The following is a 26678-nucleotide window of genomic DNA, read 5'->3' on the forward strand; positions in this document are numbered from 1 at the left end:
ACGGACCATTAAAAAATTGCTATAAATAATATATTATTTAAATTTGATGGATTGACGGACTGATCCACTAACCCACGGGTTGAGCTCACCTAACTCACGTGGGACAGCTAAAAAATTGCCTGTGCCTTTTTTTTACTTGAGCTCGATCCACCTCTAATCAGTAGACTGGACTAGACTGGACTGACCCACAAACATGAACCCATCTTGACGGCTCTAAGTGTAACTCAAGTTCTATGAGAAATCTTCCACTCAAAACAAATAGTAGAATTTCAAACCTACAATCTATCACATGCTATGCTGAGGTTCTGTCTTGTCTCGGTCTATGAATCCCTAAAGAAAGGTGGGGTGGTGTTACTGGTCATCAACTAAAAGAAAGTTTGATGTGAGAAAATATCTAAGCCCGAGTCACGAGAGCCACATCATGTGCCACTTTTGCTTCATACTACTGTCTGCCACTCTCTATATAATGCAACGCTTGTGTTCAACCATTCACTTCACAACTCAAACTGCTTCATTGCATTATTGCAGATAAGATCAACCCTACTCCCTTCAGGTTCTCTCTTCTCTTTGTCTCTCTCTTTTCATCCAACATGTGTAATGTCATCATGTTTCCCAAGTTTTTTTGAGTGTCTTTCAGTCGTTGTCTTTCTTTCTTTCATATATATGTTTTTCTTTTCTTTCTTTTCTGAGATTGTCTTGATTGATAATTCTTCATTATGGCTTGTTTAGTTGTTGTAAATAAAATATTTTGGAAAAAAAAGGGGCTGCTTGAATGAAGAGGGCATGGTAGGTATGGTTTGAAATTCTCTATTTTTGTCTTGTTCTGCTTTTTTTAAGATGGAAAAATCCTGACTCAACCCTGGTGATTTTGCATGAGTTTTTTTAGATTTTAATGTTATTTTGTCATTCAAAAAAGCATAATTGAGAATCGGAACAATCTACAGTGATAAAAATAAAATGTCTCATTTAGTCCCTCTCCCTCATTCATGGAAATGTGTTAAGATCCCTATTTCTACAAATGAGGGACCAAAAGGAAACCATTTTTGAAGGACAAGGACAGCATATGATAGGTTTTCATACATGTGGAACCTAAAAGAGATAATTTATTTTTTTAATGACTAAAAACAAACATTGTCTTATTTGGGGAAACTAAAACATATTTAAGCTTATGCTGTATATAATTTTTTATTTTTCAATTAATGATTACAGTTCAGCACTTTACCTTTTCAGCAGCTTCATAATTTAGTATACATTATTTTTCTGTCACTGAGTATAACTTGGATCTTTATCCTCTAAATTTCACCCATTGCTTTAGAGGGGTTAAATCCTTTTTTCTTTTTAACAATTCCATAAATATGATGAAAAACCACCATCACTGGTTTTGAAGTGAAATTTGTTAGGTTCACATCCCATTTCTAGGAAGCTCTCTAGTTTGAAGATCATGACGAGAAGTTAATTGACTAACTACTTTGTGAATGTGAAAATTCATAAATGAAGTTATCTTTTTTAACAAAAATCTATTGATATCTGTGTATAGGGATAGATATGTTCATTATACTGCATGCATGTTGTAATTTAACTTAAATTTTGTCTTTCAAAACTTGAAATGCTGTAGATTCGGGCCAAGATGGCATCACTTCATGCTAATGTGACATCAGTTGTTTGCAAGAGTGGCAACCATGCTTCTCAATCGAAATTCACAAGCTCTTCATTCTTGCCTGGGTTTGATGTTGTTGGTCGTGCTTCAAATGCTTGGAAGAAAGAACTTGTCCCATCTTCCATTTCCTTGGTGCCTAGAGCCACACTAACATTTGATCCCCCAACTACCAACTCAGACAAAACCAAACAAAGGAAGCACACTGTTGACCCTGCTTCTCCAGATTTTCTTGCCCTTCCTTCATTTGAACAGTGCTTTCCAAAGAGCACCAAAGAACACAGGTGATCCTTATCTTCTTTTTTTAATCAGTTTATTCTATTATTGGAATTTGATCACACAGATAATATGGCTTTCCAACACATATGGACACAACTCATGAGTCCTCTGACAGCTTACTACAATTAATGTATGATCCATCATGTGTGTAGAGAAGTCACTCATGAAGAAACTGGTCATGTGCTCAAAGTTCCCTTTCGTCGAGTTCACCTGTCTGGAGAAGAAGGACACTTTGATACCTATGACACTAGCGGTCCCCAAAATGTAAACCCAAGGACTGGTATGAATAGCTAACCTTTTTTGTGCATTTTCTTTATATGTTGCATCTGTACAATGTAGTACATTCATTTTCTTTATATGTTGCATCTGTACAATGTAGTACATTCATTTTCTTTGTGACTAATGTTGGGCTAATAAAGAATTTTTTTTAGTGAGTGAATGAAACAGCTATAATTCCTCTCATAGATACATCCTCAGAAATTTAACCAAATAACATTTTCATTTTTATATATATATATATATATATATATATATATATATATATATATATATATATAGTATTTGTTGCTATCAATGAAGAATCTAATTTTGGCCTTTTATGTATACTTGCACTATGCTTTTGGAAATTTACACTTATTTACTTGATTTGATTTGTTTCCATGGATTTGATAATTAGGACTCCCACAGTTGCGCAAAGAGTGGGTTGATAGGAGGGAGAAACTGGGTTATCCAAGATTTACTCAGATGTACTATGCTAAGCAAGGAATCATCACGGAAGAGATGCTTTACTGTGCCACTCGTGAGAACCTTGACCCAGAGTTTGTGAGGTCAGAAGTTGCTCGTGGACGTGCTATCATTCCTTCCAACAAGAAACACTTGGAGTTAGAGCCCATGATAGTTGGAAGAAACTTTTTGGTAAAAGTAAATGCCAACATTGGAAATTCTGCAGTTGCAAGTTCTATAGAAGAGGAAGTTTACAAGGTTCAATGGGCAACTATGTGGGGAGCAGATACTGCAATGGACCTCTCAACTGGTCGCCATATCCATGAAACTCGAGAGTGGATCCTACGCAACTCTGCTGTACCAGTTGGGACTGTGCCTATTTATCAAGCACTTGAAAAAGTTAATGGGATCGCTGAGGATCTTAACTGGGAGGTTTTCAGGGACACCCTGATTGAACAAGCTGAGCAGGGTGTAGATTACTTCACCATCCATGCAGGAGTTCTTCTGAGATATGTTCCATTAACGGCAAGGCGCATGACAGGAATAGTATCCAGGGGAGGGTCTATTCATGCAAAGTGGTGCTTAGCTTACCACAAAGAGAATTTTGCTTATGAGCACTGGGATGAGATACTTGACATCTGCAACCAGTATGATGTGGCTCTATCCATTGGTGATGGGCTAAGACCTGGATCCATCTATGATGCAAATGACACAGCACAATTTGCTGAGCTCTTGACACAAGGAGAACTGACCCGTAGAGCATGGGAAAAGGATGTTCAGGTGATACCAATCAAACTTTCTTTATTGCATGATACTAATAATTTTATGGCTAAATGTAATGATTTAGTCTTTAACAATGTTTGCATGTCTATTTATTGTATTACTTTTAGTTGCTAATTCTTCAGCATGAACAATTAAGATTTTCCAAGGATAATTCTGGTCACATATTATTAAAATTACTTACTTTGATAGGAATAGGCTAATAAATAATGATAATAATAATAATCCATCACATGGGAAAGGTGTATTGAAAAGATGCTGTTGAATTTACCGATGAAGTTCCTAGTTGGGCCACCTTGTACAACTAAATATAATGCACTATGTTTCTATAAAGATTTTGATATATGGTGATCCTATCTAATTTCGTATGATATTAAACTATCATCATCTGATGCGATATTACCTGATATATCTCTGGAGACGATGGGGGCTTATTGTATACTGAGTTACTTTACAGGTGATGAATGAAGGACCTGGACACATCCCAATGCACAAGATTCCTGAAAACATGCAGAAACAGTTAGAATGGTGTAGTGAAGCGCCTTTTTACACTCTTGGTCCTTTAACAACTGATATTGCCCCCGGCTATGATCACATCACCTCTGCAATTGGTGCTGCCAATATTGGGGCACTTGGTACTGCTCTTCTCTGTTATGTGACTCCAAAGGAACATCTTGGGTTGCCAAACCGGGATGACGTGAAGGCTGGAGTTATAGCCTACAAGATAGCGGCTCATGCTGCTGATTTAGCCAAAGGTCATCCATATGCTCAAGCCTGGGATGATGCATTAAGCAAGGCAAGATTTGAGTTCCGATGGATGGACCAGTTTGCTTTGTCATTGGATCCGATGACAGCCATGTCCTTCCATGACGAAACCCTGCCAGCAGATGGTGCAAAAGTGGCTCATTTCTGCTCAATGTGTGGCCCTAAATTCTGCTCTATGAAGATAACGGAGGATGTGAGGAAGTATGCTGAGGAACATGGCTATGGAACTGATGAAGCTTTGCAGCGTGGGATGGATGCTATGAGTGCTGAATTTCAAGCTGCCAAGAAAACTATCAGCGGGGAGCAACATGGTGAAGCTGGCGGAGAGATTTACTTGCCAGAAGAATACGTTAGTTCCAAGAGGTGAGGCTAAATAAAATGTATTACTTTTTTAATAAGATGTGCCTTTTCTCATTTGACATGCATTATAATGGCATTCTGTGAATCAAGTCTATAAATATGCTAATAAGAAACTTAAACTGAGTAGAAAATCTCATATAGAATATGGCATAATCAACTTTATTGCTTGCAAAAAGCATGGTCTCCTTTGGTTATTTAACATGAAGCATCATCTTGTACTGTAGAATTTTGATATTTCCACAGGTTAGAAGCTGGCAACTCATGCTATTTGTTCTCATAGTAATGACTAAAAATGGGTAGTGGGTAAACAGGGATCCCACCATTGAGGGTTTGGGGAGGTTTATTAGACTTGTACAATCTTCCTCTGAGGGGAAAGGCTTACTGTTGCATCAAGTCTCACTCTCTATTCTCATGATGATTATATGAGGGTGAACTATATTTCCACATTCATTGTTCATCATATACTTTTATGACCTACCAATTGAATTAATGTTACAAAAAGTTGAATTAGTATATGCTCTTGGACATCTCTTAGGGACCAAGAATAGATATTGGGAAGAAAGGAAGGATTTTATTGAATTTAATGGAAAGAATAGAAAATAGGAGAGAGAGATCTCCTCCAAGGGTTTTCCCTCCACAAAGGACTTCTCCAGAGAAGTGTGCTACAAGTTCGTTGGCACCTTCTCAACTATTTTTTATTAATAACTAGAGGGTGGAGGGACTTCTTGAGTTTATTGTGTTACTTTCCATTTATTTCTCAATGAGCTACTCGCACTTAATACCTCACTATTTATTGAATATCTTAATGCATATTATTGTGCAGGACTTAAATGGAGCAAATCAGTTGGAAGAACTTGGAGCTAGCTTCCCAACTGGCTTATCAGGGTGTGGAGAAGCATTATTAAGCCTTAGGAATAGGAGAGTAAGTACTGTTTGTGAATGTCTTTGGTTTAAGAACTCCGTCTTATGTCAACTTGTATTCTGTTATACAGTTCTCAGCAATAAACTGCTCTGGCAATCTAGTTTCATGTACAATACTATCTTTATCTTTTGGGCTATTTTATTAACACCATAGATGGGTTTTTTTACCATTCTACATACTCTCTCTCCTCAAAATTCTCAATCTACACCCCTTTCAATTTTTTTTCCCCCAAAATGCACTAGTTGAACTTGCCTTCACGGAAGTCGGGTTTGGCCACCCCGACTTCCCTGTTTGATCTTTTTTTTTTATAAATTAAAATATAAAATTAATTTTTTAAATATTATTTTATAATTTTTTTAAAGAAAAATATACAAATATAAAAATTGGATAAAATTAGAGTATAATTTTTTATGTACGTTATATGTAATTTTGTAGTTAAATTTATGTTTTGTTGATATTTTTTTTGTTATGTTCTTATAATTAAAAAATAATAAAATTAGTTAGTAGTATTAAAATAAATTAAAAAAATACCATGAAAAAATAATTGAAACATGTGTCTTATAAAGTAGATTAAATTTCAAATTGTAGTAACTGAGATGATAGTTGAAAATAATGAAATATATTAAAAATTACAATTACACCGCAGATAGAACAAAACTAATGATGATATGAAGATATGTTGTGCAGGATACATGTCTTCTTCTATTTGGATTACTGGTTTATTAAAAATAGTCAAAATTTCTATTTGCAAAATCATTTCCAATAGTTGGATTATGCTAACACGTTTAGCACTCGTCTTATTTCACATTTAATTAAATTTTCTGAATACTTAACATGACCCGGTTGTCGAAAGATGAAAATGAACGAAAAAAATGTGGATTTTGCCGGCGATATAAAACAATTGTCCTAATATATCCTCATCTTATGTTTTTCCTTGGCCAAATGTGATTGTTTAAATATTCTATAAATAAATTGTTAAAATCTTTAGTTTTATCATTTTTAATTAAATCTAATGACATAAACAAACTAATTATATCTAGTAAAATAATTATAATAAAAATTTTAAATTTTTTACTAAAATAATATATTATTATACAAAATTTAGATTTTAAAACAAATATTCACCAAAAAAATATCTTAAATAAATTAAATAATATAACAAAAATAATTAAATTTAATAATATTATTTTATTAATAACAAAATTAATTTAATCAACCCTTAAAAGATTAATTTAATAATTAAATAATTTTAAAACCAATTAAAAATAATTTTATTTAATATAATATTTATATTTTATAATATTTTAATTTATATATAAAAAAAAGATAAAGCAGAAAAGTCGGGTAGCCAAACCCAACTTATGTGAAGGCAAGTTCAACGGGTGCATTTTGGGAAAAAAAATTGAAAGGAGTGTAGACTGGAAATTTTGAGGAGAGAGAGTATCTAGAATGGTAAAAAAACCCATAGATACACAAGGGGTGCCTGAATCTGCACGAGCTACGGCTATGAAGCTAGGATGCTAGCAGATCACGCAGAGATAGTTCCTTTGAATCTGATTGTAATACCTCTTTTTTGTAAAATGAATTAAAGAATTTTATTTAAAAATAAATAAAATTTAAAGAAAAATAATGAAATTTTTGTAATTAAATAAATGACAGAAAAATGACTATATTAGTTAAAGTAATTAGTTTTGAAATAAATAAAATAAATATGTTTTAGAAAATAAAGAGATGTTTTAATGTGTTATTTATTTAAAAATAGTTAAATAGAGTTCATTTTTATAAAATAAAAAAATAGAATAAATAATAGACTCAAAGTATACTAACTATATATAAAGAGATATAGTAGGTCAATTTTTACAATTATGATACATATTTATGCTCTTACTTCCTCTCAAATTCATTCTATCTTCTTTCTTCAATTTTTTTTCCCGCATACGCCCAAATCTATCATAGTAAAATTACTTTATTGGACTTGTTAACAGTTGGATCGTCCTGAAATTTGGACACCATCTTTAGAACTCATTTTTGCACATCTTCACTGTTAGGATTTGCGAAATAATTTTGTAGAGAGAGAAATGTCTCTCGCACAAAGACCGTGAAACCGAGACTCCATTTCCCTCTCATTCTCTCTAACTAACGCTTGGAAATCCTAACCGAGAGCCTGCTTAGAAGGAAAAACTTGAAGAATCTAAGGGAATCGCTAAAGACGCCGCTATCATCGTCGGACTACACAGTGAGCCCACTTAGAGGTAAGATATGAGTTATTCACAGTTGGGGAGTAGTGAGAACATGTGTAGGGATCCTTAAAGGATCAATTGAGAAGAGTTTTTGAGTATTTCTGCAATTTTGATTCTATCTTTACAATTATAACTGTGAATTATATATGTTTGACGGACCAATTGATGTCTCAATGTGAAATTGCTGTGAAATTGATGTGTTCTTGTGTTGAGTGAGAATCCTAAAATTGAGTTTTTTTTCTCTAATTAGCTTGAATGGATGAAACTTAATGATTAGTATGATGTCTTTACTAGTTAATTTGCGATATGAGTTTATATTTGAATCTTGCATATTGCGATAAAGAATAAATGCTCAAAAGAAAAAAAAATTCTTCTGTTTGTTTTGCACATTGTGGAAGACTGAAAAAGGTATTGTAATGTTATATTAAAATAAAGTTTCAAATTGAAATCATACGCAAATTTTTATGTCTTGTACAATTGCACTTTTGATATTTGACACCATACATATCAATCTTCTCTTTAGTTGTTTATTTTATACAAATTATTGCCTTTGTCCTGTATCTTCCCATGATGAAGATCAACATGTTATATATACATTGTAATAATAAAAGTAATAAAATAATAAATTAAAGAAAGTTGTAAATTAATGCTTAGTAGTAATTTCTTTTGATACAATTTTAATTTATTTGTTGTAGAAACTTTTTTTAATTGAAAATAATATAGTTCGATTTAATATATATATATATATATATATATATATATATATATATATATATATATGTTTTGTGCCATGCAAACATAACTACTGTGTGATGTGTATATGATTCATGAGGCGTGATAACATGTTGCTTTGGATTTATAACATTGTGATTGAGATTGGATGTATGTGATAAATTGAGTATGTATTAAATTGTGTGATCGCATGTGTATTGAGATATTGTGTGCATTGAGTTGTGAGCTATGAATCGTACAATCATATGACTGTAAGTACCTTTAAGGGCGACGAGTTAATGCGACGAGTATTGTGATGAGATCACTGTGGGAACCTGACGAGTTTAATCACTTTGAGGTGTGACGAGTTAAAATTATTTTGAGAATAATTGAGGAGTTGTGTGTTTTGTATAGTTCATAGATAGAGTTTGCATGTTAAAATGTTTTTTGGGTTGAACTTGAATCAGGAGGGAAATGTCTTGATGGACTCTTCGGAGTCTAGGCCTTGGGGGTAAATACACCTAGTTTGAATGCTCCTTTAAGCCTATGTCAATCCCACATGGTTGGAGCATTCTCGCAAAACAACGTGACCATGACTGGTCTCCATATGATTTTACCTAGTGAGAGTGACCTGACTTATCAGTATCTGGTCTGTCTTGTCATGTACTCTTGGGCGCCTGACCAAGTTTTTCATTAACATGGTACCACATTGCATATTGTGACACCCTCTACCCTGATATACATATTTATATAATAAAATACATGAAAACACAGAATTATATAAAATGAAATTTTATTTTCTAAGCATAAAAGAGTTCACGTGGGTAAAGAGTTCACATTCACTTCACTGTTACCAAATAAAACTTATTAGAAACATTTTCGGCTCAAAACAAGATCATTCTAGTTTAGCAACAAAATAAAGTAAAATAACATGTTTGGAATATCATGCAATTAAAATAGAAACTCATGCCCTGATGTCACATTCTATCAGAGCATTGTGTCCTGGCGTCTTCCAGCACAAGGTTCCTTAAAGCAATCCACCTAGCCTTTTCCACAAACACAAGGTTCGAGATCATTAAAGGATCCAAACACAAGCAACACATAGGGAGTGAGTTATCACATTTCTAAATAGAATACAGATAAACAAAAACAAAAGAAAAATACATTACATAAATATTTATAACATAGCTCAACTTAATACAATCCACGTCACTTTACCACTTTATCATTTAAAATTCATTTTTCAATCACCAATTATATTTCACACGAATCACCAATTTCATAATAAACAATTCACAGGCGTTATGCAACAATTATACTAAGACTCAAGCTTATATGCAATGTGGTACCATGTCAGTGAAAAACAATACTAGGGCGCTTAGGAGTATATAACAAGACACGCCACACAATGAGTATGTCAGGTCACTCTCACCGAGTAAAATCATAAGGTGACCAGTTAGGGTCACTCTGTTTTGTGAGAATGCTCCAACCATATGGGATCAACATATGCTTAAAGGAGCACTCAAACCGAATGTATTTACCCCAAGACCTAGATCTCGAAGAATCCGTTAGGGTCTCACCTTCCTGATTCATGTCCAACCCCTAAAATAACTTTTATACGTAGACACTACTCATGAATTATACAATACCCACGACCTCACACTTATTTTCAAATACGTTTAACACATTGCGTTACTATTTAACACTTCAGGTTCCTAACTTGGAACTTGTTAGTACGATTGGCAAGTGCACCAATTCATTCAAGTAGTAATTAAAATGGTCAAAGAATTTGTTATACTTTGATGACGAATATTCAGTTTGTAAAAAATTTTAATTGCAGTGAAATAAAATGAAATAACTCATTCATGTTTCAAATTCTTGAATTAATTTTTCTAAACTTAAAAACACATGACAAGATAAACGCATAATTGTATAATAGAACAAATACCAAGATGAATATGTCGAGGAATATTCTACTGAACTTTCTCTTGATGTAACTAAATAAGTTTTTCTCTATTTAATATTGCTCTAATGTTCTTTGCACCCTTAAATTACTTTAACCATAATTCATCACATGAAAGAGCCTAGCCCTCCTAGTTTCGGTCTTGATTCCTCAACAAACTCATTCTAAGCAAGCTGCATCATGCAAAAGATGCAATATTTACTAGATTACTACACACCATTCCTAGAAATGCAGGCCTCTAGCTGCTCTACCAAGTTCTAAGGACTAAAAGCACTTTCCAATGCTCAATGCCTAACAAAACATATAAATGGGTGATCAAGCCACAAATATGGAAAATAAACACATATAGAAGTAGAGAACATTAGCAATGATATTAAATAGATAGTTAGAGTTTTTACATCAAGAGTGCTCAGTGGAAAAAACTCCCCAACAATGAAGTGTTTAGCCCTCCATTAGCAAGGAGGGCTCAATACAAGGATGAAAATGACGTAGGAATAGACTGATGAAGTAAAAAATGTGAAGAAAAATGTCTTCTTTCAGCCTTGGTGCCTTGTTCCTTCCTTTTCACGCTGCTTGACCCTTCATTTCCCCTCTTTTCTTAGTTTTTAAAGAATTTTGGGCTTCTCAGCTTACGAAGGCGCGCTTAGTGAGCATGTCTCGATGAGCGAGAGTTAGTGGTTGGACGCTAAGCGGGCTTGATGCGCTAAGCGCGAGAAGAGACAAAATCCTCGCTAGGCGGGTTGGCTACGCGCTAAGCGTGCTGCTCTCCGACTCAACATTCTCTTGGGTTTCGACTCGCTTAGCAAGCTGACTTCCTCACTAAGCGGATGAGCCTTGCTTAGCCAATCTGGCTCGCTGAGCGAGCCATTCAGCAGCATTTCAAAATCTTCTCTTCTTTAGCTTAAAAATCCAAATAAGTTCTACATTAGTCATCCAAATGGAGTTTTGTTAGGAGGTCGACAAGTGTACCGATTCGCTCAAGTAGTATAAAACGGTAAGATCAAGTATCATATCCTCAGGGAATTTGTTTCACTCTGACATTGTACTTTCAGTGTGCAAACATTTGAATGGATTAAAAAAAAGGTAAATATCAAGTTGGATTCTGTACTAAAATTTATTTGAACATAAACTAAATATCTAAAATTATAAAGGTGAAAACTATCAAGTAAAAAGCGTTGGGTCGTTCTATTGAATTTCCCTTGATGTTTAATACATATTTTTCTCTATTTAACATTATCCTAGTATTCTTATGCTGAGAAACTACTCAAACCAAGATCCCTCTAGTAAATAAGCCTAACTCTCTGTAAACTTCATCCTTGATCCCTCAACAAACTTAGTCTAAAAGAGTTGCATTAATCCTACAACATAATATGGACTAGATCACTACACTCCATTCATAGACATACAAATTTCTAGCTTGCTCTACCAAGTTCTAAGGCTTTAAAGCATTTCCCAATGCTAAAATCCTAACTATACATACAAATGGGTGATCAAGCCATAAACATGTAAATTAAGCATAGGTAGAAGCAATGAACACATAAAAATAACATTAAATAGATAGTGAAAGAATGTTACATCATGGTTTTCAGTAGAACTCCCCAACAAAGAGGCTTAGCCTTCCATTACAATCAATTCAATCTCACAATACAAGGAAGGAATAGCTTTGAGTGAAAGAAAATGGCAAAAGATGGTTGAGGATGTCTCCTACAGCCTCTAAACCCTAAATTTTACTCCTTCTAACCTAAGCTCTCTCTGCTGCTCTCTATCTGTCTTCTATTCTTCACAAAATGTGTTCTCCCTTGAAATTCTGCCAACCTTAGTGTTGTAAAGGCTCTTGGACTCTTTAACTTTTGAAGACTCGTTTAGCGAGACTGGTTCGCTTAGCAAGACTGGCTCGCTAAGCGAGAGTAAGTGAATTTTGGCTTAGCGAGACTGGGCGCGCTGAGCGCGAGAAGAGACAACGTCCTCACTGGGCGAGCACATCTCTGACTTATCCTCTTCTAGGGTTTCCCAACCTGTTAAGTGAGTTGTATGCCTCGCTAAGCGGATGCCACTCGCTGAGCGAATCTGCCTCGCTAAGCGAGTCATCAACTACTTGAACCTTCTCTTTTTTAGCCTGAAACTGAGTCGGATTCAACATTAATTCACAGAATGGGAGTATCTACTCTATAAAATCATACTAAACATAAAAATATGTACAATTCCTACAAAAAGAACCATAAATTGGAGGTAAGATGTTATTTCCTTGCAAATATTCAACATAAAACTAACTCATGAATTGCGACTAACAAGTTTCCACTGCATAAATTCATACAAAAATAAATTATTTACAAATCTCACAAAAGAAAACATAAATTGGAGGTACATTGTTACTTTTTATCCTATTTTCGATGCATTTAGTACTCATGAATAGCAATTAACAAAACCCTACATTTTTCTTTTAACAGCTCGCACATAAACACTTATCTCAAGGTAAACACCGGCTGAATTATTGTATAATTCTCAACTTATAACACAAGTATTGTCACATCAAGTATTAATCACACACTTGTTCACAATCATATTCCATATCCACAATTTAACATCTCACAATGTCACAATTCACCATTATATGTTCACGTGTGTCCCATAGATTAACACATGCTCAACTTGCCACTTATACATAATCTCAATTCACAATTTCATAATCCCAAAATGATATGTCATTACCCCTCATGTTTATTTATACATCTTCATAACCTTCATAACAATATTCATAAGTTACAATATACACATGTACATTAAATCTAACCATAATATTCTCAAACTCCAACACTTGAATAATTTTCGGAATCATACTATGACAACACCACAATATTATTTACATCAAACTAGCACACTTCACACTGGATCATGAATTTCAGGTAAGCTTTCAATGCACCAATTCCAAATAATTATATGAATACTTTACCCATATATATATATGCATGTAACTAACATAAAACAAGGCATCAGAGTAAACAATTCAAATATATAAAAAGTAGAAAGCAAATGTATTGGAATCAATTATATAAAAAAATTATCATAAGTAAATATTTATATAGTAACTAAAGGTGTCCATTGAAAATACATTTCCAAACTAACATGCATAATATGATATTATTAACATGAGTTAATCTCAAATATTTTTAAAATACATATATATGCATATATAAATGTAAAAATAAATGTACATGAGTTCATATATATTACCTACAAATACACCACATAATCTACTAGGAATCTCTGGTCAATTTCAATTATAATATTAACTTCAAACTAAAAAAACCCAAAAAAAGCAACAAAAAGGAAAAATACAAAATCAATATCTCACTCCCTCTTATGATAAATCTCTCCTTACTTAATCTCAACAATTTACGTTAATTAGACAAATCCCTAATTTCTAGGATTCACACTCAATGCAAGAACATATCAATTTTATAGCAATTCGCATCGGGACATCAATTGGTCTGTCAAACATATATAATTTACAGTTATAGTTGTATAAATGGAATCAAAATTGTAGAAACACCCCAAAACTCATTTCAATTGTTCCTCTAAGGATTTCTACATATGTTCTCATTACTTTCCAATCGTGAATAACTCATTCCTTACCTCTAAGCGGGCTCACGTGCGTGGTTCGACAGTGATAACAGTGTCTCTAGCGGTTTCCTAAGATTCCTCAAGCTTTTTCTTTAGTTGCTTTGCTAGGGTTTCCAAGCATTAGAGAGAATGAGAAGAGATTGAAGCGTTAATTTCACTGTTTCCATGCGAGGGGATTTTCTTACTCCCCAGAAATTGTTTAACATATCCCAACGGTGGGAATATATGAGAATGAGTCCTGAACCTGGGGTTCAAATTTCAAGACGATCAAACGGTTAACGAATCTGAGATTGTAGTTTTACTGGAACAAGTTTGAGTGTATGCGAAAAAATGTAAGGATTTTGGAAGAGAAAGAAGAGATAATGAATTTGGGAAGAAGAGAGCGTAGAAACATATCTTAATGTAAGAACTGATCTAATATGTCTCTATTTATAGTTTGGTACTCTGAGCCTATTATTTACTCTGTTTTTTTTCTTTATTTTATTTTTATAAAAGTGAACTCTATTTTCTCCCTATCAAATGAATAAATATAACATCTTTTTATTTTATAAAAACATATTTATTTTATTTACCTTAAAATAATTATTTTAATTGATAAAATTATTTCTCCTTATTTATTTAATTTCAAAAATTCATTATTTTTCTAAAACTCTATTTATTTTTAAATAAAATCCTTTTTAATTTATTTTACGAAAAATGGGATGTTATACATATATGATTGAGTCTTAGTGTATCTGTGTAATGATCATTGTGACTTGTTACATGATGGTGGGTAATGAATTGTGTGAGTACAAAATGTTGTGTTGTACTTGAGATGTGTTGTTCGAAACACGTGATTAATATGAATGTGTGAAATATGATTTTGTGATTAAATGCTTGGGACAAGTGATGTCATGCAGTGAGTGATAAAATTATGCGAATGCTAATTAAGTTGAGCTTGTTATACTTATGTGTGTGTGTGTGCGTGTGTGTGTGTGCATTGATAGAATGTGACATTCAGACATGAGTTTATATATTATTTGCATAATGTTCTGAAAATATTACTTTATGTTGTTTCGTTGCTTAACTTGTTTTCCTTTTGTAAAAAAATAAATTTGTTTTTATACCTTTATTTGATAAGTTTTTAATTTGATAATTAACATGGACGTGAACCTTTTACCCACGTGAACTCTTTTATGTGTAAAAAATAAAATTTCTTTTACATAATTCTATATTTCCATGTATTTTATTATATAAATATGCATATCGGGGTAGAGGGTATCACACTGATCAGGGTGATGCCTGCACATGGAGTGCACATTTTTTAGGTAAATAGTTAGTTTTGCCCCTGAATGTGTAATTCACTGACAAATGCCTGTAAGATGAAAATACAAAATTTAGTCATCGAAAGTGTAAAAAGTACGACAAATATATCTGGCCGTTAACTTTTGTCTATCATTGTTAATAAAATAACCCACGTGGCACAAAGGGACGGATTTGTCACAGAAATGATTGACAATATGACCATCTCTAATTGCCAACATAGAGACATATTTGTCATATAATATTTTCTTGACTTTTCATCTCCCCACTCTTTGGAAATATGAATGGGTAAATAGTCACTTTTGTCCCTGAATGCGTAATTTGCTGACAAATGCGTCCATGAAAGATGAAAATATAAAATTTAGTCCCCGAAAGTATAAAAAGTGTAACAAATATATCCGACCGTTAACTTCCGTCATTCACCGTTAATAAAATAGCCAAGATTCAAATAAATAAAATATCGGATATATTTATCTTTTAGGGTAATTTGGAAAATTTGTAATGATTGATACACTTATAATGTTTTATTTTGGTAAAATGACACAATGTTTATTTTGGATAATTTATATCGTGACAGATAAATTATGGTTGATAATCAATATTATCGTTATTATTATATTTATTTTAAATTATGTTTGTCAATATATTTTAAGTGATTATTGTAATGTTATGCTTATAACGATAAAAAATGACGAAAATTTATCCTAAAATTATATTTTATCCTTAAATGAAATAAAATTTCAAGTATAATAAATTAGTCTAATAAAAACATATTGATATTTAGGTTCAATAAAAAATTATTGACATTTTCATCCAATAATGATAACTTGTTAACATTTTTGGTCCAATGGAATGTACTGACATTTAGGTCCAAAAAGAATTACTGACATTTTCCTCCAATAAAAAAATATTGACATTTTTGTTCAACAAAAAGTAACTAACATTTATGTCCAAAAATGGTATCTTACTAACATTTTTATCCAATCTAGTCAGCATGATCAGTTAATAATTATTTCAGTAACAAATTCGTTTTTTTGTGTCACGTAGACTATTTTATTAATGGTGACAGATAGAAAATAATAGTTGAATATATTTATCGCACTTTTTATATTTTTGGAAACTAAATTTTGTATTTTCATTTTTCAGGGACGTATTTATCAACGAATTACACATTTAGGGACAAATGTCACTATTTACTGTTTTTTCTTTTCTTTTCTTTTCATGCTTCTGCAGGAAATACACGTTGTAAATGCGGTTATAAGCTAATCTGGGAAGCAGCAGATACAACATGTTGGCCATGCCATTTGGTCACTGTTAGAAGTAGTTGAACTGAAAGAGTATACTACATTATCTGAATCAGTAGAATACTGTAGTTCTTAAAGTAAAGATCTTAGAAGTTGCAATGCAACATAAAATCCATCTTCACTTAATAATTTATGAGAAGAGAAATACTAGCAACACTTAATAATAAAGAATGTGGTATCTCCCTTGAAAGAAGCATGCACATTTATAATTAAGCTATGTCTTGAGCAAGATTGAATCTTACGGAGACTTAAGGGAAACAAAGAAAAGTACAATGTTGCTAGCTTTTCTTGTATGAAAGATAAAAGTTTTCACTAAGAAAACTCAAGACCAAGTACAAACATTGTTTTAACCTACATATCAAAATTTGTATGAATATTATACCTTATAATAAATTTATACTATGGGTTAATTTCCGTTACTAGTGCTGGATCCAAACACAAAATCAAGTTCACATGATATTAAGTTTTTTGGTTGAAAAAAATGTTTAGGGTGAAGGTAGGTTGTCCCCTCCCATGCTGAGATATACTCACAAGTTGAAATCTGATAATTGATAAACATGGTCTCGACAATGAACTATATAAATTGGAAGGACTCTAATCAAATATTAACAAGTTAGTTGATTTGAAAAAAATATTTGCTATAATATGATCCAGAATAATGGTATTCTTAAAAATGATGATCATCATGTTAACAAAAATATTCATGAGAACAATTTGGGATACTGACAGCCATCGTTAGCTGCCAATCTTTTAAGATGGGACTGGATTCCAACGATCATTTGTTAAGAAATGATAAGAAGTATTTTGTGTAATTTCCTCGGCATGAAGTTGTGCGAAACCCGTCAAAACCAATGCAATTCCATGGTCACGCCAACGTTCCAATTTAGTGTATTGAAATGTGTAAACTTCCATTTGAAATGAGTAAACCATTTTCAAATAAGCTACTTTCTTCTTTATGGGAGACTTTTGCATAGATAAAAAATGTTCCTACTTTGTTTAATTTTATTACTCAACCTAGATACCCTCCACCTAATTTTTTCTTGCACAAATACCTATCTTAGACATAGGCACACCGCAGGTATCAAGCGGGACCCACATAGGTGTGTCTTTGCCTAAGTAAAGCATCATGAAATTGTTCTCTACAATGCCTACATAGTCAATGGGTGGCAGTGCATCAGAAATAGGAAATAGAGAGAGCAAGTGTATCTGCTCAGTTTTGTTTTTACTCTTTAACCCATCATCACGCATTCTTCTTTTCTTACCTCCTTAACCCACCTTGTTGGCACACACATTTGCACCTTTGACACAGCTCTTACATGACAAACTTACTCATGAGAGAAACACACATCATATGTGCTTGTTCCGGATTGAGATTGTCTACAGTTTTAAGAATATCATAAACAATCTTAACCATGAAAAATGTTTGGTTCTATAGCCCAAAAATACAAAACTGTAAACACACTACTAAACTAATATGAATGGTTGGATTCAAGACTAGTTTCATAGTTACATAATTCTCTCAATAATCCTGCATAAAGACTATGTACTTTCATAATTACACAATAATGCGCTCAATAATCTTGTGTACTGTATCAAAAGTTCATAAGTTATAAGGTTAGCTTTCGTGGATGAAGAGAGAAGGGGGAGGGAGAGATTGTAGGTTTGAATCCCTTCCACTAATATTCTAACAAAACTAACAATTAACATTTGCTGACAAAAAACATTATGTATAACATACCGGGTACTTTTCAAAGGAGGTCTTGTAAAAAGTGATGACACTATATACTTATACCTTTATCACATCTACACAAATTGTGTACTTGTACCTTTATCACATACATCACCATTAAGGTAGGTGATAAAAGTATAAGTACTCAGTTTACAAGACCTCTTTTAAAGAATTCCTCATGTATGGTAAAGGTATATTTATAGGAACTTACATGATTACGTGATTATTACAAAACCTTTACTGCATACCTGCTAATTATGGTTAGTTTCCTCACTCAAGCACACAAAGACCTTCCTTATTTCCTATTTCCAACCTTTCCAACAACTGTGTTGTTGAGTCTTACCTACAATTCCTTTTGTCTGTTATCACATCACTTCACACATACACTCTTTCTTGCTTTCTTTCCCTCTTTTTTATATAATACTATGATGATTATGCAAAGAAAGAAAAGAGAAACACACAATGAGTAACACAGGCTGTTTCTTTGAGAAAACAAGCTTGCCCTGGAAAAAGAACACCAGAAGATCATCCAGGAACAAGCTTGGGAGGAGCTGCAAGTTCAGGCTTCCTTGGTGGTCTGAATTGTCCCCCATTGAGTTTCTGAAGGATATCGCAGATAAAGTGACAAAAGCTATATGCTTGAGGTCTGCGAGAAAATCTTCAAACCGAGGTTCGTCTTCCATGGGAAGATCAAAACCAATTGGGGTATCTGTTGATTATTATAGGACAGCAGCTGTTGAAGACTGCATAGAGTTCATCCACTCCTCCTTTTCTAGATCAAATTCTGTAACTGCAACACCAGGAGAAGAATTTCCACATATTCATTTAAGAAAGTTTGAGTCATAGACTGTGAAATTAAAGATTAAGGAGTGCTTGCTACTGTATTTCAGTGTCTATCCTCTTGAATTTGTTCAGGTTTACAAAATAACAATGACTCAGACAGCGAAGGTTATTTGTAATATATGTGTACTATGTCTCTATACAAACATAATAAGGTGTATCTTCTTTTATGAGCTTCTAACAGTTTGCATTTCATTTCAGCTGAATCAGTACGTTAAAATTTCAATATGTTTGCATTATTATTATGAACAATAATTAATGGAAATCAAGTTCAACCACGCGTAAGCGTCATTATTTGTTTAAAACCATTTAATAGGTCTCACATTCACATTTTCTTTCTTCTCTGGATCCGTTGGAATTTAATTTGCATAACAGGGCTACTTATTCTCTTTGGAGCATAAGAATTGGGTGTTAATATTTAGAAGTTATAAGAAACACCTCACCTTACTTTTACACATACATTGTATGACAGTGAATTAATAGTTTCTTACCGTTTGCAAATTGAGTAATGGTCTCACATCAATCACTATGGTTTTCTTGACAGGCATCATATCTAAATGGTTTTATGCTGTCCATTTTGCAAGAGATGATAGGCTACTGCGAAGGTTATCTGAGCCAATGTTAGAGTCAAAGCTCTGAGCAGAAGGTTCCATATGTTCATGTCTATGGGATAAGGTTAAAACTTCAGGACTTGGGTCAAGTCCATCTAATCATTGGGACTTGACAATATTTACTGAATGGCAAGTTAACATTTTGATTTTGATATCACTAACAAACAAAATAGGATACAGTCTTTTATTTTCTTAAATATATCTTCAACACAGACCAGCAACAATAACATGTTGTTTAAGGCTTTTAGCTAATCGTATGATTTTAGTATGGTTCCTTTACAATGAATTATAAATACATATTGTCATTATTAGTTTAATTTCATTTAACATTCCTGTTGGTTAGATGCAAAATATATATACTCTTCGTTTTCTGTTGTAATAAACATAAATAAGAGTGTTGGCTAGTCCTTCTATGTTGTCACACACACCACTTAATAGTTAATATTTATCTATCTTCTTTCCTTGCTCTCCTTGTGAGTCATAAAGAAATGAATTTTTCTATTTTAAGATTGAAATTTGGCTTACATTACCAGAAACAGGACATACTTTTTAGTTAAAGGCCTTGGTGTTAAGTAAAGTAAATTACCAAAAATCTCCAAATATATCAAATTGTCAATTAACAAATTGTACCTGGCCAGTAACTGATCCAAAATGAATCATATAGTTCTGTAAATACGTTGATCCAGAAGAGCCAGACATAAAGTATTCCATAAGATCAAGAGGTTGGAATCTAAGTGGACAAGACAACAACGCATGCATTTGAGAAAAAAAAAACAGGTAAAACAAATATAAGGTAATAAATCACTGCTCCTTCAGTTCTTCGCAAAGAGGCCTCCAAAGCCACCTTTCTTCTTTTGTGGCACTGCCACAGAGTTCTTGTTGCGGCCAGTGTTGCTGGTGGTGCCTCCATTCTTCTCCTCCACCTTCTTGAGGATTGGATCAGTCTCTAGCAGCTGGTCTTCCTTCTGCAACCCTCCAAGGATCCAATCAAGAAGACCCTTCTCTTCTTTGCTTCCACCAGCACCCTTTGCCGCTGTGGCTGCAAAGACTCTACCAGTTGCTGGAGCAAATGACATGATGATGGAAGCCATGTTGCAAGCTGAGAAATCTACAACACACACTTGTGTGTTAGTGATGAGAATGAGAAGACAAATAATGGGGTGGACAATATTTTGGTGAACTTTGAAGAATAAAGTGTGTCTATGTAATGATAATAATATATATCTTCTCTTGTGGCTGCACCTCACAAATATGGAACACTATAGCACGAGTTCTCCACAAGTGTCTTATCTTGATTGTGGCTATTTTTTTTGGTACATAAATTTTTTCACAAGGAGAGGAAAATTATGCATGGCAAGTTGGGTTAGGGGGAGTTCATCCTCACTCACCTGCTGAGGTTGTGAATTTGACGTGTGGATGCACCACATCCATTGGCTTTTCCCACCCCTTTTTGGGTTGAACATTGTCTCCACTCTCCATGCAGTTTGCATTGGCCACTTTTCTGTTTTTGGTCATAAGCAACTGGGCCTCTATTGGTATGATTTTTAAGTTGGAGGCACTGGCCCATTGGACACAGTGTCCATGGTCTCTGACTTGCTTCTACTTTTGGGTCCAAGACTGCAAGGAAAAATAGTAGGTTTAGACCTATAAAAAAAAAGTCTAGGATTTTTTTAATTATACTTTTAATCCTTTATTATGTATAATATATTTTCAGATGAAAACACTTTTTTTTTTCATATGATTAATAAGATGATTTTTTTTTTTTACCAAGGATATCGCCTTACCGGATTGTCAGAGACTAGATTTTTTTGACGCATGAAGATAATGAAAATGAATTTTATTTCTTTCAATAAAATTTTCTCCATTCACATGATTATGTATCAATTGTGTTGGATTTTGTTAGTATTAATGAATGATTTTGATCTCTCAATAAATATTTATGTATAATATCTTAACTATTATAATCAAATTTATTTGTTAGTTTTTAATGAAATGTTGAAATGGTAAGTTTTTTTTTCTTTCAAGAATTAAAGAAAAAAATATAATTGATTGATTGATGGTTTTTTTATATTCTTTCTTTTTAATGTTCAATATTAGGAGTTAAGGACATCTAGTAATAGGAAATTAAAATGTGAGTAAAGATGTGTGACTGAATGGTCTAATTTTACTAATAATTTTTTGGATGAATTCAGATATACTCAATCAAGAATTAAAGATTAATTTTTCTAGGATACAAAAATTTATTTAATGAGATAATATCTCTCAATAAATTTTCTTATACACATAAATCTTATATTTAAATCTCTAATTATTTATCAATCATATCATATTATACAAATTATGAGTTGTGACTAAGTTATCAGTAGTAACATCTTATTCCACGTTGAAAGGCATAAAAATTACAAACAGTTTAACCCTTATACTTCTCAACGAACCATTTCGAATGAAAATTACCTTGTTGGTAATTTGCAGAATAAATCTCGTGGATATCATTTACTGACAGTTCGACCATTGAAAATCTAAAACATTCTGACGACTTTATGCTCATCAGAAAAGATACGTAGATAACTAATGACTTGGTTTTCGCTACCAAAATTAATTATACAATACAGTATAATACCAGTTCTGTATACTACTACAGTACTACTTGTTTATTTAAGTACATGATAATATCGATCTGAGTTATCATATACTACCAAATTTTAACTACGCTGATTTAAATATTCTATTCAGCATGAATTTCTACAAAGCATGAGTATGTGGTCTGAGAATAGTGTGTGTAAAATCATACATTTGTCTAATTTGTTAGATTGCATTAATTTGAATAGACAAACCATTTGACTTAAAATTGACGGGTTAGTTTTGAGATGAAAAGCGAAAAGAAGAGAAAAAGATCAAAATCTTTGGTTGGTGCAGTTTACTATGGAAAAATTAAAGGAGCTAAAAGAGAAGTTTCTTCAGAAGGTTTCCACCTCTATACTCAGAAGAATTAAGCCAGTAAACTCTATTGGTTTATACATGTTTTCTTCTCACGATGACTGATCTATAGATTTCCATTTGTTTCCAATTTGTAGCAAACCCATTTTCTCTCTTCGGTTAAACCGTCTCTTACTACCCTTTCTCTTGCACTCTACACTATACTGGGCTCTCAAGAATACTAATAAATGATAGGACTTTGGCATATTAATTAAATGGTCGTACATACAAGAGACTAAAAGTAGGTAGGGCTGTGTACTTACTTTGCTTTCACTCATATATTTAACTTATATGGATATATTAGTAGGAGTAGGAATATACGTTAGGAATGGTCTAATATGAACGTGAATGTGTTTAAATATGAAAGTATTATTATTATTATTATTATTATTATTATTATTATTATTATTATTATTATTATTATTATTATTATTATTATTATTATTATTATTATTCATCAGTACCTTTCTACTTTTTTATCACAACATTAACAACAATAAGTGCATCAAAACACATGATTCACAAATGGATAAACAATTGGCAAATTACAGACCTCGTTGCAACTGTTATTTATTCACATTATACATTTACCCACATGTAGTTAATTAATCATTTTTTTTAGTATATTTCCCTTAAAATACCACTATCAACACTCGGTTGATTAACCACCACTCTTTTCTAATTATCCTATTCTTTTAAATTATCACAACTAAGAATACGGTGGTTATTTTTTTTCTTTCTTTCTGATTTAGAGTAATTATTTTTCTTATTGTATATTGATGAAGATATTAATTTTAATTTAATATTTTTTCTATACAAATTTATCCATATATATATTTTCTACTATTTATGGTTATTTAATAAATTATTTTTTGTGCATGCATTGGACAAAAAGTATAAAAATATGTAGAAAATCAAGTCTAACAAATGATGTGCTTATTTGTCTGATTTATTTATGTTTTGAGTAAGACTCTAAATTTAATTCACCTTAACAATATAAAACATATCAAATTATGAACCTAGTGATAATGCCCTCTAAATTTAAAGTTAAATATAAAATAAAATTATGAGTAAAAAAATCCAAAAAAGAGGAAATTTTCAATTTAAAAAAATATTTTAAATTTGAAGAAAACTTCTTTTATTTTTTTTCATCCAAGATTTGATATAAAAGCTAAGAATACGAAGAGAATTAAAGAAAAATATAAATAATAAATTGAATGTGAAGTCAAAGCAAAATGAGATGAGATGCAGTAATTAATAGGTTTACAACGCTACACATAGGTGCCTAATTCTATATACAACATCCATTGTGATCTAATTCCAAAAATAAAAATGTAAAATTAAAAACCAAAAATTAATAACAAAAGAATACATTGAAATATGAATCATTCCAACTTTCATCTTCTTTAATTGACTGAGAGGCATGTTGTTTGTCTCCGGTAAAGGACTCTCCAAGACATTCTTTGACCCAACTAAGACGCATTTCTTTGTTTTAAGTAATAATAGATCATAAAAGAATACATATGTCAGTTTAAATCACAATGAACCTAGAAATTGATTAAAAAAAATAAAAAATAAAAGAGTTGCACATACCTCTCGTTGTTGTGGCTCCTTTGTTGCTAGGTGTTGGCCTTGTTAGTGGCTTTTCCAACTTCATCCAAACTTAAAATTTTGATCGAAAATCAATCCCACATTTCATACAATACACAGAATTTCTCTCGATCAATTAACTTAATTCACCAAATTTAAGATATTTCTCAAAAGAATTCCTTCTTTAAAAAAGAGAATGTAACATATCAAGAAATTTAACAAAATCTAAAACGTTATAAAAAGTTAAAAAAAAAAAAGAAAAAATACTGAAAGCTTTCACATATTCTAGAAAGGAAAAAAATATGAGATAGAAAAGAGAAAAGCAAGCACAAAAAGGGGAACTAAGCTGGACTGCTGGAGAGGGATGAGAGAAAATAATTAAAAATAAAGATGAGAGAGTAATCCAGAAGTTAGAAAAGAAATTTAAGGTGAATAAATTAGAAGGCATTACCCTTTGTCTTTCAAAAATAAAAAATAAAAATGAAATTGATTGTGTTTTTTTATAATAAAAAATGAAATCTGTCTTTATTTGATTGCCAAGGTCTCATCACATTTACACTATAAAAAGTATACCAGCACGAGACTTCATTCATCAACAACATCTATCTGCTTTTCATCATTTCTCCCTTTCTTTTCTCTATATTTCAATCCGTCCACAGAAATTTGCTTTCAGAATAGTAATTTTTGTCATGGCACAACTTTTTTTCTCCTTTCTTTCTTACATAAGGTTCAACCAACAAAACAGTTTTCGATTCACTTAAAAGAGAAAAAGTGTTCAATATCAAAACTATCACATGAAAGTTTAGGTTGACACTAATATTGACATAAGTGATAGTGATTTATGTTTTTTAATTAAGTGATTAAGCGTTTAAATCTTGTTTGACTTTTGAATATGAAATAAATTGTATAAAAAAAATACTCACTTTATATATGCTCAAGATCCCGGACCAAAATTTTTTACCGCTTTCGGTGAAGGATAACTTTGTATCAATACCATGTTAAAAAAATAAATACTATTACATGAAGCAATATGTAAACTTTAAATATTGTTTAAAACTTTCCAATGTGATTTTTTTATTAAGTGTAGTAGGTGTCATATAATAATTTTACTTTGCACATGTAATAGTATGATGTCTTTCTTCAATTATAAATAAATAGTCATTCGAAAATTTTACGTATGATGCCTATATACAGCATATGTTTTTTTTTTCAATTATAAATAAATAATTTTACTTTGCACATGTAATAGTATGATGCCTATACATAGGACATGTGTTTGGTTCCTCAACTCACATCTTTCAATTTTATTCGATACACCATCTACAAAGAAAGAGAGTGAAAGCTTGGAAGAACGCCTTCTCCATTTTTGATTTTTGGTATTTTTTCTATTTAATTTTGTTTTTGGTGTTTGGAGCCTTGTTTGTTAAAAATAAGATTAGAAATCCTTATTTTGGTTGATTTCCTTATTTTTTGGCTTTTGAATCGTGTAAAACGGTGTTGTGTGTGTGTGTATATATATATATATATATATATATATATATATATATATATATATATATATATATATATATATATATATATGAAATCAAATGCATAATATTATATTTCAATTTTGAAATTATGTATGAGAATTTTATTCATCACTGTATTATATATTGATCTTGAAATGCATAATATGATTTATTCTCATATGATTAAGTTTTATGTCTAAGTGATCTTTATGATTTTGATTAATTATGGATTAGCCACAACATCTATAATTTGATTAAAATTATATATTAAGTTGTTTAAAGATCATATAAGGAATTAAGCATAATATTGTGATTGATTGTACTTTATGTAATGAATTTTATCTCACAGGAATTTTTATAATATTTGTATAATTAATTTGGATAAAATGACATATTATTTTTTATGGTTTTCCAACAGGGATCATAAAGTATGTATAATTTGTTAGTTTTATCATAAAGTAAATATTTGCGATAGAAAATCGAATTATTTTCATGTTATACTCGTAAAGCATGAATTTGAGTATGTAATTTGATTATTTTATCATAAACTTTAATTGTTTCTTATTGAATTAAAAATTTATAGCCCACAAGCAATTTTTATGTCACAAGATTTAATTTTCTGGTATGTTTACATTGGTAAAACATACAATTAAGATTAATGTGTCTCAAATCTTGACATAAGTTGATAGGGGTGGTTCCTTGGCTTCGAGATCAAGGGAATCTCCAAAGAAGAGGAAGAGGAAAATACAAAGCTGAAGGTGAATGTTCTTGCCTTTATTCAATGCACTATTACTATA

The 26678-nt window shown here is 31.9% G+C and overlaps 2 protein-coding genes across 4 annotated transcripts; one reads left to right on the plus strand and one right to left on the minus strand.

The window, feature by feature from the left end:
* The first annotated feature begins 343 nt into the window (after positions 1-343).
* On the plus strand, positions 344-5593 carry LOC100787350 (phosphomethylpyrimidine synthase, chloroplastic). 3 transcript variants are annotated; one of them, XM_003551256.5, is made up of 6 exons: positions 344-553; positions 1616-1938; positions 2086-2213; positions 2610-3436; positions 3894-4564; positions 5385-5593. In XM_003551256.5, exons 2-6 carry the CDS (start codon positions 1628-1630, stop codon positions 5389-5391), a joined length of 1944 nt encoding a protein of 647 aa, XP_003551304.1. In that variant the 5' UTR covers positions 344-553; positions 1616-1627; the 3' UTR covers positions 5392-5593. The 3 variants fall into 3 exon arrangements, with proteins under 3 accessions (XP_003551304.1, XP_040868017.1, XP_040868018.1); XM_041012083.1 differs by lacking the exon at positions 344-553 and adding an exon at positions 575-790; XM_041012084.1 differs by lacking the exon at positions 344-553 and adding an exon at positions 1281-1477.
* A 14853-nt stretch (positions 5594-20446) lies between these two features.
* LOC100788940 (uncharacterized) lies at positions 20447-21222 on the minus strand. Its single transcript, XM_003551257.5, has one exon. The coding sequence runs from the start codon at positions 20893-20895 to the stop codon at positions 20617-20619; it is 279 nt and encodes a 92-aa protein (XP_003551305.1). The 5' UTR covers positions 20896-21222; the 3' UTR covers positions 20447-20616.
* Between the last annotated feature and the right edge of the window lie 5456 nt (positions 21223-26678).

This window comes from Glycine max, chromosome 18 (assembly GCF_000004515.6).
Source record: "Glycine max cultivar Williams 82 chromosome 18, Glycine_max_v4.0, whole genome shotgun sequence".
Lineage (NCBI taxonomy): Eukaryota > Viridiplantae > Streptophyta > Magnoliopsida > Fabales > Fabaceae > Glycine > Glycine max.

Coding starts and splice junctions, on each gene's coding strand:
- LOC100787350 (XM_003551256.5), top strand. CDS start 1,628: ATGGCATCACTTCATGCTAATGTGACATCAGTTGTTTGCAAGAGTGGC. Junction 1,939..2,085: donor AAGAGCACCAAAGAACACAG/GTGATCCTTATC, acceptor TCATGTGTGTAG/AGAAGTCACTCATGAAGAAA. Junction 2,214..2,609: donor AAATGTAAACCCAAGGACTG/GTATGAATAGCT, acceptor TTTGATAATTAG/GACTCCCACAGTTGCGCAAA.
- LOC100788940 (XM_003551257.5), bottom strand. CDS start 20,895: ATGGCTTCCATCATCATGTCATTTGCTCCAGCAACTGGTAGAGTCTTT.